The sequence below is a fragment of the Oryza glaberrima genome, chromosome 2 (assembly GCF_000147395.1).
Source record: "Oryza glaberrima chromosome 2, OglaRS2, whole genome shotgun sequence".
NCBI classification, from domain to species: domain Eukaryota; kingdom Viridiplantae; phylum Streptophyta; class Magnoliopsida; order Poales; family Poaceae; genus Oryza; species Oryza glaberrima.
This window is the reverse complement of record NC_068327.1, coordinates 2,918,373-2,933,649: the sequence shown is the minus strand read 5'-3', so window position 1 is coordinate 2,933,649 and position 15,277 is coordinate 2,918,373. Positions and strand designations below refer to the sequence as shown.

At 43.2% G+C, this 15,277-nt stretch overlaps 1 protein-coding gene and 2 pseudogenes across 1 annotated transcript; all 3 read left to right on the top strand.

Annotated features, from left to right (window-relative positions):
• Positions 1-1,090: 1,090 nt before the first annotated feature.
• LOC127761577 (LRR receptor-like serine/threonine-protein kinase ER1) lies at positions 1,091-2,705 on the top strand (annotated as a pseudogene).
• Positions 2,706-4,008: 1,303 nt separating this feature from the next.
• LOC127761573 (receptor-like protein 3) lies at positions 4,009-5,878 on the top strand. The gene is made up of 2 exons (XM_052285884.1): positions 4,009-5,610; positions 5,714-5,878. Exons 1-2 carry the CDS (start codon positions 4,009-4,011, stop codon positions 5,741-5,743), a joined length of 1,632 nt encoding a protein of 543 aa, XP_052141844.1. The 3' UTR covers positions 5,744-5,878.
• Positions 5,879-9,823: 3,945 nt separating this feature from the next.
• On the top strand, positions 9,824-14,629 carry LOC127761572 (receptor-like protein 2; annotated as a pseudogene).
• Positions 14,630-15,277: the final 648 nt, after the last annotated feature.

The following is a 15,277-nucleotide window of genomic DNA, read 5'->3' as shown; positions in this document are numbered from 1 at the left end:
AAAACAGCTCAGCTAGACAGACCCCATAATTAGGCCCGTGGAGGGAAGCAGAAGTAGGCCTGTGGAGGGAAGCATGTCTGCTTCCAGAGTAGGCCTGTCATGTTCTCGGTCGCAATTTAGATGTCGTGAGATTTAGGCCTCTTCTTTTAGCCATTTAGCCTTTGTTTCTTCTCATTTTCTGAGTTGTTGGCTGGTTGTTGTTGTTGAAACTTCCCAAGTCGTAATACAAAAGATGCGAATCCTTTTGCGCATTCTAAAATGAAAACCCCACAAGTATACAAGATCTTATTGCATTTTTTATGATATAACTTCTTAATTGTGTTGCAAATTTCATTAGTAGATAGAGTGCCCAAGTCATTAACATATAATAGATTTTTCTCATAGAAAATAGTAAGAAAAAGTATGAGCCTAGAATAGATTTTTCTCATAGAAAATAGATTCGTTGGAGCACCTCTCCTTTGCTAGCTATGGTTCACCAGCCTTCTATTTGAGAACAGATTTGCTATTGTCGACAGATTTTTCTCCAAGAAACTTTCGCTTTGTGGACCATCGGATCAATGTTGAGATTCGTGTAACCATCTCCCAAATCTGAATAAAATTGGACGGCCCTTCCTTCGGCTGCCCTGGCAAAAAAAAAAAAGAAAAAGAAAAAATGTTGAGATTCGTGCATAGAGGGAAAAACTTGTATCAAACTCCTTAATACGGTAATCCTTGATTTTGGATGGAACAACTTCATCTGCGGCATTCCGGGTTCCATAGGTCAGCTTAAGAGATTAGAAGAGCTCCATTTGGACTACACCAGCATGTCTGGGGAGTTGCCCTTAGCTCTAGGCAACTGTACTAGTCTCAAAACTATCAGCATCAAGCATAACAACTGCATCGGTGATATTCCGGGTTCCATAGGTCAGCTTAAGAGATTGGAGAAGCACCATTTGGGCTACACCTAACATGTCTGGGAAGTTGCCATCAGCTCTAGGTAACTGTACTAGTCTCAAAACCATCAGCATCAAGCATAACTTCATCGGAGATATTCCGGGTTCCATAGGTCAGATTAAGAGATTGGAGGAGCTCCATTTGGACTAAACTCAGCATGTCTGGGGAGTTGCCATCAGCTCTAGGCAACTGTACTAGTCTCAAAATCATCAGCATCAAGCATAACAACTTCATCGGTGATATTCCGGGTTCCATAGGTCAGCTTAAGAGATTGGAGGAGCTCCAGTTGGATAACAACAGGATGTCCAGAGTGTTTCCATCATCTCTAAGCAACTTTACAAGTCTCAAGATCATCAACCTCAAGCACAACAACTTCACAGGAGAGCTTTCGAAGGTTAACTTCTCCAGACTGCCCAATCTGAAACTTTTGGATCTTATGTCGAACAAGTTCACTGGAGAAATTCTAGATAGCATCTACAGATGCAGCAATCTAACCACATTACAGCTATCTTCAAACAAATTCTATGGCCAGTTGTCACCAAGAATAGACAACCTGAAGTCCCTCGTTTTTGCCGGGTCAGCCAAAGAGTGGCCAACCAATTTCATTAAGAATTAGTAAAAAAAAAACAAAGTACAAAAGTATAGTTACATCGACAAAAGCATGTCGAGCATGGTCCGAGGCACAGCCTCAGACTGGAGGGGGAGAAACCCTGAAACTGGGCAGACTATACCCTCTACTCATTACATTGGGAAAAAAAATTCCAGCTTCCTTCCAAATGAAACTGGCAGAACCTGAAGTACCTCTTGTTCCTATCACTTGACAACAATGTTTTTGGGAATATCTCAAATGCAATTCATGCACTCAAGAACTGCAAAAAGTCAACACTTTGATTATGGGAATCAACTTCAAGGGCAAGGCCATGCCAGATGACATACCAATAGTTGATGGTTTTCAGAGTCTTCAGGTTCTTTCGGTACCTTCTTGCTCGTTGTCTGGAAAAAATACCTCGTTGGCTTTCAAAACTGCTCAAAATGGAAGTTTTGGATCTATCCAACAATTAACTCACTGGACCAATATCAGACTGGATCCATGGCCTGAACTTCCTCTACTTCATAGATATATCAAACAACAATCTTAGAAGGGATCTCCCAGTAGCAATAATGGAGATGCCAATGCTACAATCATTTGGATCCAAGGGTATTTGAACTTCCTGTTTATGCTGATTATGAAGAGCCATCACTTACATATGGTATGACCAATGCTCTCCCTGCAATGCTAAATCTTGGAAACAATAAGCTTACTGGTGCAATTCCTTCAGAGGTCGGCCAGCTGAAATCACTCACAGTGCTCATCTTGAGCTTCAACAGCTCTTCAGGGCATATTCCACTGAAACTTTTCAACCTGACAAATCTGCAAGTGTTAGAATTGTCTAACCTCCATCTCACAGGTTCAATCCCACCAGGACTGAACAATGTGCACTCACTTTCAATATTTGATGTTTCTAACAACGACTTAGAGGGGTCAGTTCCAATTGGATATGAGTATTGGGGTTTTGATGGGAACCCAAAGCTGTGTGGTCATACGCTCATTCGCACCTGTGCATCGGCAAAAACACCTCCAGTTTTCAGACTCCAGAGAACAAAGCACTCAAAAGACCATCTTTGCGATTGCTTTTGTCGCATTCTTCTGTGTAGGTGTGCTATATGATCAAATAGTATTAGCAAGGTTTTTTTTGGCTAGTCCTATTGCAGATCTGATGTACTTTTTGTGATAACTTTGGTCAGTTTGAGCTGCTGTTAAGATCCAAGCAGCATGTCCGGACAAGCTTAGTCTAGTTGTGCACGAAATATACCTCTTGTTCTGGTTCAGGTTTTCCTATGAAAGGCGGAAAATACAAAAATAAAGAAAAGGACATTGGAGGGAACTCGTTTTTTTGATAATAAACTGGAAGGAATACATGGGTGAAGAGTGATCCAGGAATTCTGGTAATGTATAAGTACACAGCTATGTAAGATGATGTGAATCGAAGCAGTCTAAATGTATAAAAAATTCATTCTTGCAGAATTCCGTGTAACTTTATTGTCATCATTCACTTTGATCGCTGAATAACAACATCGATATATGAGTACACAAGAAGAAATAAACAGTACTTGCCACGATTTGCATTGTACAAGAAAACAAAGACAAAATCCTTAAAAAAATCATCATTTTATTTCTCGAGACTTGATATTTATGGGATTATAGTGCCTACTATATCTGCAACAGATTTGAGCAAATCTTAGCAAGCCTGGTTACCTCATACCTGCATGCATGCTAGTTTCACCTGCAATTTTCCAAGGGCTCTGCAAGGCAGGATCACGGGCGCTGGACCTGTGTCCTGGCCTCCAGCTCCAGCATCAACCAGGGCTGAGCACTGCAGAACTAAGCTTCTCTGATGAGCCCCAATGAAATATTAAGCATACTTCTTTTATTTGATGAAATGTATCTCCTACGTTATTATTCAAGTATGAAACATGCATGTATATACGTAGAGCCTACCATATTTGCTACAGATTTTACAACATTTCGTGTGAAGCTAGTGGTTTTATTGTTGTCAAAAACTCAAAATTATGGCAAAAAAAGGAACGGTAAACAGCCGGCAAATGTGGAGCTATAGGTAGGGAATCAAACTTTCGAAATGCAACAGCTGATGATCAACCGGAAAGGGAAGACTTGGTCTACTAACTTACCACTTACTACACCATATGTTCCAGGATATTTCCTTCACTGCTGAATAAAGTTGTGATCGACACAATTCATGATGTTACTGCCTGCCCAATCAATGACTGTACTATCGGTAGCAAGCAAGCACTGCAGGTTGTCACTCTCATTCAACTCTCAATTCATCTTTTGATCCTGAATTCCTGATGACCTTGACCACTTATTCTTTGTGATGACCATTGACTAGCCACTCGATCAGCTAGCAACTGCAATCAACAAAGATGAAATTTGTTCCTGCTTTCATTCCTACTCAATATAAGAGTAATGAACAGTAAATATCCAACTCATACTCAATCTGAAAAAGAAAACCCACCATGAGGCCTTTCCACTTTCCATGCAGCAGAAGCAGCAGCAAATTACCCACAGATTTACTTGGGTTTGCTCTGCTGACGGTGCTTTGTTTAGCTTCTTCCACCGACTCCTGCATAGACCAGGAGAAGAGTGTCCTCCTCCAGTTCCTTGCTGGCCTCTCAGGAGACGGTGGCCTCTCCGCATCATGGCGGAACGGCACAAATTGCTGCACATGGGAAGGCATCACCTGTAATGCAGACATGAGGATCGCTGATATTTTGCTCGCTTCTAAGGCCCTTGAAGGGCAGATCTCACCGTCTCTTGGCAGCCTCACCGGCCTGCTGCAGCTCAATCTTTCACACAATTCGCTGTCTGGTGAACTTCCATTGGAGGGGTTGGTGTCATCAAGCAGCATCGTCGTTCTTGATGTTAGCTTCAATCACTTCAGTGGAGCTTTGCAAGAGCTCTTCATTCAATCAACTATCTGGCCTCTTCAGGTACTGAACATCTCAAGCAACTTATTTACAGGGAAATTTCCAACAACCACATGTAAGGTGATGAACAATCTGGTGGCTCTTAATGCCAGCAACAACAGCTTTATAGGACAGATACCAAGTTCTTTGTGCATCAACTCACCATACTTCGGGGTACTTGACCTCTCTTCCAATCAATTTGGTGGCAGCATACCCTCAGACATAGGCAACTGCTCCATGCTTAGAGTGCTCAAGGGTGGCCGCAACAACTTCAAGGGTCCACTCCCAGATGAACTATTCAATGCTTCATCATTGGAGCACCTTTCTTTCCCAAACAATGATCTAAATGGAGTACTTGATGATGCCAACATTATAAAGCTCAGCAAATTGTCTATCCTTGATCTCCAACAGAATATATTCAGTGGAAACATACCCAAGTCCATAGGTCAGCTCAAGAGATTGAAGGAGCTCCATTTGGGTGAGAACTACTTGTATGGGGAGCTGCCATCAACTTTAGGCAACTGCACAAATCTCAAAATCCTCGACCTCAAGATCAACTACCTCAGTGGAGACCTTGGCAAGATCAACTTTTCCAGCCTATCTAATCTAATGATAATTGATCTTCTCATGAACAACTTCAATGGTACAATTCCAGAAAGAATTTATGATTGCACAAATTTGATTGCACTGAGACTTTCGTGGAACAAATTCCATGGTGAGTTCTCACACAGAATGGACAGACTGAGGTCTCTTTCCTTCCTGTCAGTTGGTTGGAATGATTTTACGAATATCACGAAGGCACTTTACATCCTCAAGAGCTTTAGCAACTTAAAAACTCTACTTCTTGGAGGGAACTTCAACCATGAGACATTGCTAGCAGATGAAACAATGGATGGTTTTGAAAATCTTCAGTACCTAGAAATAAGTGGTTCTTCTTTACATGGAAAAATTTCTCTTTGGCTATCAAAGCTCACAAAATTGAAGGTGCTGCAGTTATCCAATAATCAATTAAGCGGATCAGTGCCTGCCTGGATCAACAGCCTCAACTTCCTCTTCTATCTAGATATATCCAATAACAACCTTACAGGTGAATTTCCAACAATATTAACGCAGATTCCAATGCTGAAGTCAGACAAGAGAACCAATCTGGATGTAAGTGTCCCAAACATGAGATTTTACGGCATTCCATTCATCAAAAACCGACAATACCAATATATCCACACAACAATAAACATAGCCAAAAATGGTTTTACAGGTGCGATCCCGCCAGAGATTAGTCAGCTGAAGGCACTCGATATGCTCAACTTGAGCTTCAATAGCTTCTCTGGGGAGATCCCACAAGCAATCTGCAACCTCACCAAGCTGGTCATGCTAGACTTGTCTAACAACAATCTAACAGGCACAATCCCTTTAGAACTGAACAAGCTAAACTTCCTTTCTGCATTCAATGTTTCCAACAACGACCTGGAAGGGGCTATTCCAACTGGAGGCCAGTTTGATACATTTGACAACTCAAGCTTCACTGGTAATCCAAAGCTATGTGGTGGTATGCTCAGTCACCACTGTAATTCAGCAAGAGCACTTCCTAGCCCTACTTCATCCACAGATCAATTCGGTGACAAGGTTATCTTTGGCATCACATTTGGCCTGTTCTTTGCTTTTGGTGTGCTATTAGATCAGATGGTACTAAAAAGGCTAAGATCTCTTCAAGGCATATTAATTTACCAACTCTATGAACAGAGTTGAAGACAAGAATCTAGCTGCCACAACTCAGGTGTGCAGATTGAGCATTCTGAATGATGGTCACTACTCAAATTCGTGAAAATCATGTGCAAATTTGTCTCTATCAGAACTAGTATGTATAGTTTGAGAATCCCCATCGTCTGCAACTATATCGCTTCAATTTTCAGATTCACGCTAAGAAAATAGTAGTAATAGAGAGCAGATGGAGATGGCCACGCGTTGCATACTCGAGCTATGGGTAGTAGTGACGGCGACGCAGAGGCCTTCCTCGAGTTCCCGCGCGCCGCCGGCGAGCCGAAGAGGCGGCGGTTGCGCTGGCCGCCGGCGACAGAGCAGCGGCGGCGCTGTCGCCACGGAGACGACGAGACGGTGCCTGTGGCAATTGGGCCAAGTCTTGGGCCCTTGCCCTACTCAACTAATCCCATATTTGGGCCGTCCTGTCCTGGACCAACTATTATGGGCCGCATTCTAGTTACAATCCAGTTACGGCCCAACAAAAATGGGCCGCACGTAAATCGTCCTACCGTGAACTCGTGGAGCACTCTCTTGTCTTCGCCGGCGGCCGGTGAGCCCCCACCTCATTAGTTGGCGTAATAAGTTAAAGCAAAATCTTAAATTTGAATTTTAAACTTAATTTTAATCTTTTTTTTCAAAGCATTTTAATATATTTTTAATGTAGTTTTTTTAGCGTTAACTTTTAAGCCGCTACGAACAAATATGGCAACTGCACCCAGCGTGGCGCCATGGTCATTCCATTCCACCGCAAGCACTCCATATCATATTAACCGTGTTAGTTTTTGCCAAAAAAAAAATCAAGCGCAATAAAGTACTGTTTTGAAGAGAGAAAAAAAAACAATCCATATCAACCGTGTTAGTTTTCGCCCAAAAAAAATTAAACGCAGTAAAGTACAATTTTGAAAAAAAAAATCACATGGATGTGACCAAACCAATGTCCTTTTCCAGGGGAAAAATAATTATTCATCCAGCACCAGCAGTCCAGCAGCCACAAACTATCCATATTTCTTGTGCTGATGCCTCGGTACCTTCTCCAGTTCCTAGCTGGATTCTGGAACCTAAGCACTACACCCTCTTCATATTATAAGCATTTTATCTTTTTTCTAAATCAAAATTATAGAGGTATATAAATATAACTACTCTTATAACACCAATTAGTTTTTGGTATATTTTTATACCATATTTGTTTGGTGTTAAAAATGTTGTTGTGTTTCTATAAATTTAGTCAAATTTTAAATAGTTTAAGAAAAAAAGTCAAAGTGTCTTATATAATATAAAGAGTAAATTTCACTTGAGACCACTTATATTGACCTAAGTTGCACATTGGGCTAGGGGTGGGTCACTTTTTTCACTTTACACCACCTATTTTTACCATCCTTTGCAAGTTGAACCAGGTTTACTGATTGGCCCACTAGGCTAGGCTTCGGCCCACACAAATAGGTGTGTTTACCAGCGGTCGGCAGTCCCCGTCTCGGGGCTCCGGCGAGGGCTCCCTCGACGGCGGTTCTGCCTCCCTCTCTGGTACGAGTACTTCCCTCCCAACCCAAAAAAGTCTCTGTTCACACACGGCTGTTGTGCAGCAGCGTGAACTCAACAATCGAAACACAAACGCCACCGTGTCCACCGTCCACCGGCGCCAAGGTGGAGCAAGTCTCGTCATCCGGCCGTGTCGCCAGCGTCAGGCCGAAGGGCCTCTGCCTGGTGGATGCCCATGCCACCTCGATCGATGGCTTCCCGAGGATGGAATCACTGGGGTCGTTGGCTGCCTCGTTGCTAGGATGCTTGTTGGGTTTATGAGGTAGACAGGTATATGCATCTGTGATTCGATCATGGAGCAATCCATGGAGGAAAGTTTTGACCCTGGGGCTTGGGAGAGTGAAACAAAGCAATGCATTCAGTAATTCCTATGAGATTTGGGTTTTGTGGGGGTAATCAATATTCCTCTGCTGCTCTTCAAAAAAACTAGAGTAATTAATCCGTGTTCCTTGGTTGGTAACCGGAAACATGTCGAATTTTCACAAGAAAATTAAAGAGAAGATCGGATCTTGATTACTGCTAAATGGAATAGTTGGTCTTTTTTTTGTTTCACATGCATGATCTGAATGGGATAGTTCTGGTATGGTCTCAGATCCTGTCAACGTAATTAGATGTGCCGTAGTATTGTTTTGAGCGCGACAGGGCCGAGCATTATCACCACAGAGTCCGTGTCCACTGGACGACGACATGCTCGCCCTCGCCGATGACCACACCAACGCGTCGCGCACGCTCCTGGTATCGCGCACCACTGTCACCATGAGCAAACACCAGCTGCTCGCGTGGATTAGGCCGAAACGCAGCCCATGCCGTAAACCTGGTCCAACTTGAAAAAGATTGTAAAATTAGGTGGTGTTAAATGAAAAGAGAAACTTAGCCCTAGCCCATTATGCCACATTGGTCAATATAGGTGGTTCAAGATGAAATTTACTCTAATATAAAACAAAGAGAGTAATAAGCAATAATAATAGGAACAAAGTATATTCCGATGTGAACTTATTTGTAAAACATTCATTGCTCAACGTAGATCGTTGTAAAACAGTGCATGTTGGGACACTCAAAAATCAATTGGGAGAAGCAGCTAGCCAAGAAAGGGCTCTTGCGCACAGTCAAAATGGACTGGATCATGAAGGCAGTTTAAGATCCTGATATCCTGTCCATATGTTCCAGGTCAGGATATGTACTCCACTTTCATGCTGCATCTGAGTAGTCATCTGAATTTTGCTGGCCTTGCTGCCTCTCTTGTGCTTACTACTTATAAGTTTTAACTGAATGGATAAAAAACATAACAACTGTTTTTTTCCCCTAGCATGTTGCTTCAGCCTTTGGTCAATTGAGCTCAGGCTGTTTCATGAAACATATGCTTGCATTTCTCCTTTTTGGTGGCAAGCAAGCACGTCTATCATCTGAAGCTGCAAGAGCCAAGAGAAGTCATCAGGATGATGTAAAAATGTCAATGTGACAAGGATTTAACTAAGAATGGTTGCAAAAGAAAATAGCTTTTCTTTGGCCAGGAAGGTCGAGCAAAGAGCAGCAGCAACAAATAAATGGTCAAGCAACTTAGTTGCTGATGGGGTGTGAGGTACCAAAATTTGTTGCTAGCACCTTCAATTTTACACCATCAATCAAAGCGAGGGGAAAAAATGGAAACAAACAAAGAGAAGAACTTAGCTGATATTGCTGCAGTGTTGGCGGCTGAAGACAGGCAAAGATGACAGCAGGAGGCGACCAGGATTTTTCATAGTTTTGTCAATTGTCAAGCTTGAAACAGCGGTCGTCACAGTTGTCTGAACCAATGCAACAATTGGACAGGCACGGGGTAACATAGTCATCGGTATTACTTTCTGCGCAATCAATGAACAAGGACCATCGGTAGCAAAGTTCTTCTGAAACTAACCATCGGTAGCAAATGGGCATTGCAGGCTGTGGCTATTATTCACCTCTAAAGTATCTCTACTCAATATAATACTACTGCATAGTGATCTATCCAAACTGTACCCATTCTGAGAAGAAAAAAAAATCCACCATGAGACCTTCCCAGTTTCCATGCAGCAGAAGCAGCAGCAAATTTCCCATGGATTTACTTGGGTTTGCTGTTGTGCTATTACTGAGTTTAGCCTCTTCCACCAGCTCCTGCAAAGATCATGAGAAGAGCTTCCTCCTCCAGTTCCTTGCCGGCCTCTCGGAGGACGGTGGCCTCGCCGTGTCATGGCAGAATGACACGGATTGCTGCACATGGGAAGGGATCACCTGCGGCACAGATGCAACGATCACCGAAATTTCGCTGGATTCTAAGGGCCTTGAAGGGCACATCTCACCATACCTTGGCAACCTCACCGGCCTGATGCGCCTCAACCTGTCCCACAATTTGCTCTCCGGTGAACTTCCATTGGAGGAGTTGGTGTCGTCAACCAGCCTCGTCATCCTTGACATCAGCTTCAATCACTTAAGTGGAGCTCTGCAGGAGTTCTCAGCTCAAATAAGTGAAACAACTATCCGGCTTCTGCAGGTACTCAACATCTCGAGCAACTTATTTACAGCACAATTTCCAACAAACACATGGAAGGTGATGAACAATCTGGTGGCTCTGAATGCCAGTAACAACAGCTTTACGGGACAGGCACCAAGTTCTTTCTGCATCAGTGCACCATCCATCACTGAGCTTGACCTCTCTTTCAATCGATTTGGCAGTAGCGTACCCCAGGACATAGGCAATTGCTCGATGCTTAGAGTTCTCAAGGGTGGCCACAACAACTTCCATGGTGCTCTCCCAGATGAACTATTCAATGCTTCATCGTTGGAGTACCTTTCTTTCCCAGACAATGTTCTAAATGGAGTACTTGATGATGCCAATATCATAAAACTCAGAAAATTGTCAATCCTAGATCTCGAAAGGAATATGTTTATTGGCAAAATACCCAACTCGATAGGTCAGCTCAAGAGATTGGAGGAACTCCATTTGGGCCACAACAATATGTATGGAGAGCTGCCATCAACTTTAGGCAACTGCACAAATCTCAAAATCCTCGACCTCAAGATCAACTACCTCAGTGGAGACCTTGGCAAGATCAACTTTTCCAGCCTATCTAATCTAATGATAATTGATCTTCTCGTGAACAACTTCAATGGTACAATTCCAGAAAGCATTTATGACTGGACAAATTTGATTGCACTGAGACTTTCATGGAACAAATTCCATGGCGAGTTCTCACAGAGAATGGACAGACTGAGGTCTCTTTCCTTCCTATCAGTTGGTGGTAATGCTTTTGCTAATATCAGAAATGCGCTTCACACCTTCAAGAGCTTTAGAAACTTAACGGTGCTATCTATTGAACAGAACTTCATGCATGAGATCTTGCCAGAGGATGAAACAATTGATGGTTTTGAAAGCCTACAACATCTTGAAATATATGGGTCCTCGTTATCTGGAAAAATGCCTGTCTGGCTACGAAGCTCAAAAATTTGGAGAAGTTGTTTTTATATGACAATCGATTAACAGGAACGGTACCTGTATGGATCAACAAACTCAACTTTCTCATCTGTCTAGATATATCAAATAATAGCTTTACAGGGGAAATATTGATGACATTAATACAGATGCCAATGCTTAAATCAGAGAAGACAGTGGCCGATATTGATGCAAGGGTCTTAATATTACCGACATATATGTCCTCAAAAAAGGACTTACCTGCACTTAAAGATTGGAAATATGAATATCGCATCCTCCGAGCAGAAGTAAATGTAGCTAGAAATGGCTTTACAGGTGTGATCCCTCCAGAGATTGGTCGGCTGAAGGCACTCGATATGCTTGATTTGAGCTTCAATAGCTTCTCTGGAGAGATCCCACAAGCAATTTGCAACCTCACCAACCTGGAGATGCTAGACTTGTCTAGCAACAATCTAATGGGTGCAATCCCTTTGGAACTGAACAAGCTGCACTTCCTTTCTGCCTTCAATGTTTCTAACAATGACCTGGAAGGACCTATTCCAACTGGAGGCCAGTTTGATACATTTGACAACTCAAGCTTCATTGGTAATCCAAAGCTATGTGGTGGTATGCTCAGTCACCACTGTAATTCAGCAAAAGCAGTTCATGCTCCTGCCTCCACTCTTTCCACAGATCAATTCAGTGACAAGGTTATCTTTGGCGTCGCATTTGGCCTGTTCTTTGCACTTGGTGTGCTGTTAGATCAGATAGTACTATCCAAGCTAAGATTTCTTCAATTCTGAGACAGCAGCCTCACCTTACTTGCCGATTGATCTTCCGAACATGCATGGATTGGATGCCACCCCGTAGCATTCATTCTTCCGGCCGTGCAACTTACAGGTAACTGAATAATTCAGACCTCCATTATAAATTTCAGAATCTGACAACAGATATCGTTTTCTCCTCAGTCTTTCACACTTTAATTTCACTGCAACCAGAGCAGGTTGCCATGCATTCACAGGGAATTGATCTGAAAGACAGAAACGGTTGTACTGCTACTTGATTTGGGTTAACATTAAGCCGTGTTTCACGAAAAAAGCATCCAAGGACTGATATTTTTGTCCCTGCGGTCCCTAGCTCTAGAAGACAATCAAGCAATCTGTACCAAGTTGCTGCTTTATTCCTCTCTCTCTCAATTAATATGTACCGACTGAATTGAGGAAAATCACAAATTCAGAATAGCAACATTATATATGGTCACTCCATTAGTTTCAAATTTTCATCACCCACCACCACCACAACCAGTAGCAGCAGCAATAAAAACAAATTATCCATGTCTATTATCTGCCTCGTTCTTGTGCTGATGCTTTCCTCTGCATCTTCCACCAGCTGCTGCACAGAGCATGAGAACAACTGCCTCCTCCAGTTCCTAGCAGGGCTCTCGCAGGACGGTGGCCTCGCCGCGTCATGGCGGCTGGGCACAGACTGCTGCTCATGGGAAGGCATCACCTGCAGCAGCATGGTCAGCAAGGACGCCATGGTCACAGACGTCTTGTTGGCCTCCAAGAGGCTGGAAGGCAGCATATCACCTGCTCTTGGCAGACTGCCAGGTTTGCTGCGTCTGAACCTGTCGCACAACTCACTATCCGGTGGATTACCATCAGGCAGCATCATCATCCTTGATGTCAGCTTCAACAGCCTCGGCAGAATTCTACCACCGTCGCCACCACTAACCACTGGTCTAAAGTTGCCTCTGCAGGTGCTCAACATCTCGAGCAACAAGTTTTCCACGGAGTTGCCGTCGTTAGACGGAATGGCGCATCTCATCTCGCTCAGTGCTAGCAACAACAGATTTAGTGGGCATATACCAACTAATTTCTGCACCAACTTGCCATCCTTAGCTGTGCTTGAACTCAGTTACAACCAATTCAGTGGGAGCATTCCCCCTGGACTTAGAAATTGCTCCAGGCTCAGAGTCCTCAAGGTTGGCCACAACAACCTTTGTGGGACTATTCCAGACGAACTCTTCAATGCTGAGTACTTCATTAGAGTGCCTCTCTTTTCCAAACAACAATTTACATGGAACACTTGAAGGGGAAAATGTTATCAAACTAGGGAAGCTGGCTACTCTTGACCTCGGAGAGAACAACTTCAGTGGTAACATTCCAGAGTCTATAGGCCAGCTCAACAGATTGGAAGAACTCCTTTTGAACAACAACAAAATGTATGGGGGCATACCATCAACCTTAAGCAACTGCACAACAACCTCAGGAGCAACAATTTCAGTGGGGAGCTCGTCAATTTCAATTTCTCCAACCTACCCAATCTAAAAGCTTTAGATCTTTTGTGGAACAACTTCAGTGGTAAGATTCCAGAAACAATATACTCATGTAGTAACCTAACTGCCCTGCGGCTATCTTCCAATAAGTTTCAAGGCCAGTTATCAAAGGGACTAGGTAATCTGAAATCCCTTTCCTTCCTGTCACTCAGTTACAACAATCTTACAAACATAACAAATGCACTACAGATATTAAGGAGCTCCAGCAGCCTCACCACCCTTCTTATTGGCCGAAACTTCATGAATGGGAGAATACCGGACGATGATAACATTGATGGATTTGACAATCTTCAGGTTCTTTCCCTAATTGCTTGCTCCTTATATATGGAAAAATACCTCGATGGTTATCAAAACTCTCGAGTCTGGAGATGCTAATATTAAATAGAAATCAATTAACTGGACCAATACCTGACTGGATCAGCAGCCTAAACTTCCTCTTCTATCTAGACATATCAAACAACAATCTGACAGGAGAAATTCCAACAGCCTTAGTACAGATGCCAATGCTTAGGTCAGAGAAGTCTGCAGTCCAAGTCCAATTGCACCCTAGAGCATTTCAACTACCCATATATAGTCTTACATCACTACTTCAATACCGCAAGGCCAATGCTTTCCCCATAATGCTGGATCTAGGCAGCAATAAATTCACTGGTTTGATCCCTCCAGAGATTGGTCAGTTGAAAGGGCTCCTTGAACTCAATTTGAGCGCTAACAAATTATATGGAGATATCCCCCAGTCGATCTGCAACCTCACAAATCTGCTAACACTGGATTTATCAAGCAACAAACTATCTGGTACAATCCCAGCAGCACTGAAAAATCTAAACTTCCTAACCAGATTCAACATTTCTTACAATGACCTAGAAGGGCCTATCCCAACTGAAGGCCAGCTTAGCACATTCACAGATTGCTTCATTGGTAATCCAAAGCTATGTGGTCCTATGCTCAGTCACCGTTGTAGTTCAGCAAAAGCAGTTCCTGCGCCTGCCTCTACTCTATCCACAGGTGAATTCAGTGACAAGGTTATCTTTGGTATCACAGTAGGCCTGTTCTTTGCACTTGGTGTACTGTTAGATCAGATGGTACTTTCCAAGCTAAGATTTCTTCAATTCTGAGATGAGCATGAGCTAATTTTGGTCAACCGTCCATGAAAAACCACATCTTCCAAACTACATGAACAGACTACAGAGTTCAAGAACAGCATCCAGTTGTGACAACTCTTTGCAGGTGTTCAGCAGAATGAACATTCCGGATGATGGTCACTACTCAAATCCATCAAAATTCCGTGTAAATTTGCCACTGCTAGAACTAGTATGTACACTTTGAGAATCGTGCGCAAGTAGTATCAATCATCAGCATTCACAAATATTCAGGTACAGTAAAAGAAGAAGAAAAAAAATCTCTCTTAACGTTCAGATTCACGACAGAAAAAGAGAGTAGTAAATAAGAGAGAAATGATGGCCGCACTTTGCGTACTTGATTCGGGTAGTGATGGCGACGCAGAAGCATTTCCTCGAGTCCCTACGCGCCGCCGGCGAGCCGAAAAGAGGCGGCGGGTGCGCCGGCGACCGAGAAGCGGCGGCGCCGTCGCCGTGGAGACTAGACGAGACGGCGATGTGGCCAAGGAATGTTTGGGTTCCGAAGGGTTCAGGCCCACACACTTTCTTGGTCTGCCAGGCCCATTAACTTTCTTGGGCCACACAAAATTTTGGTCCAAAAACTCATGGGCCGTACGTCAGAATCCTTTCTTGGGCCGCACCTAG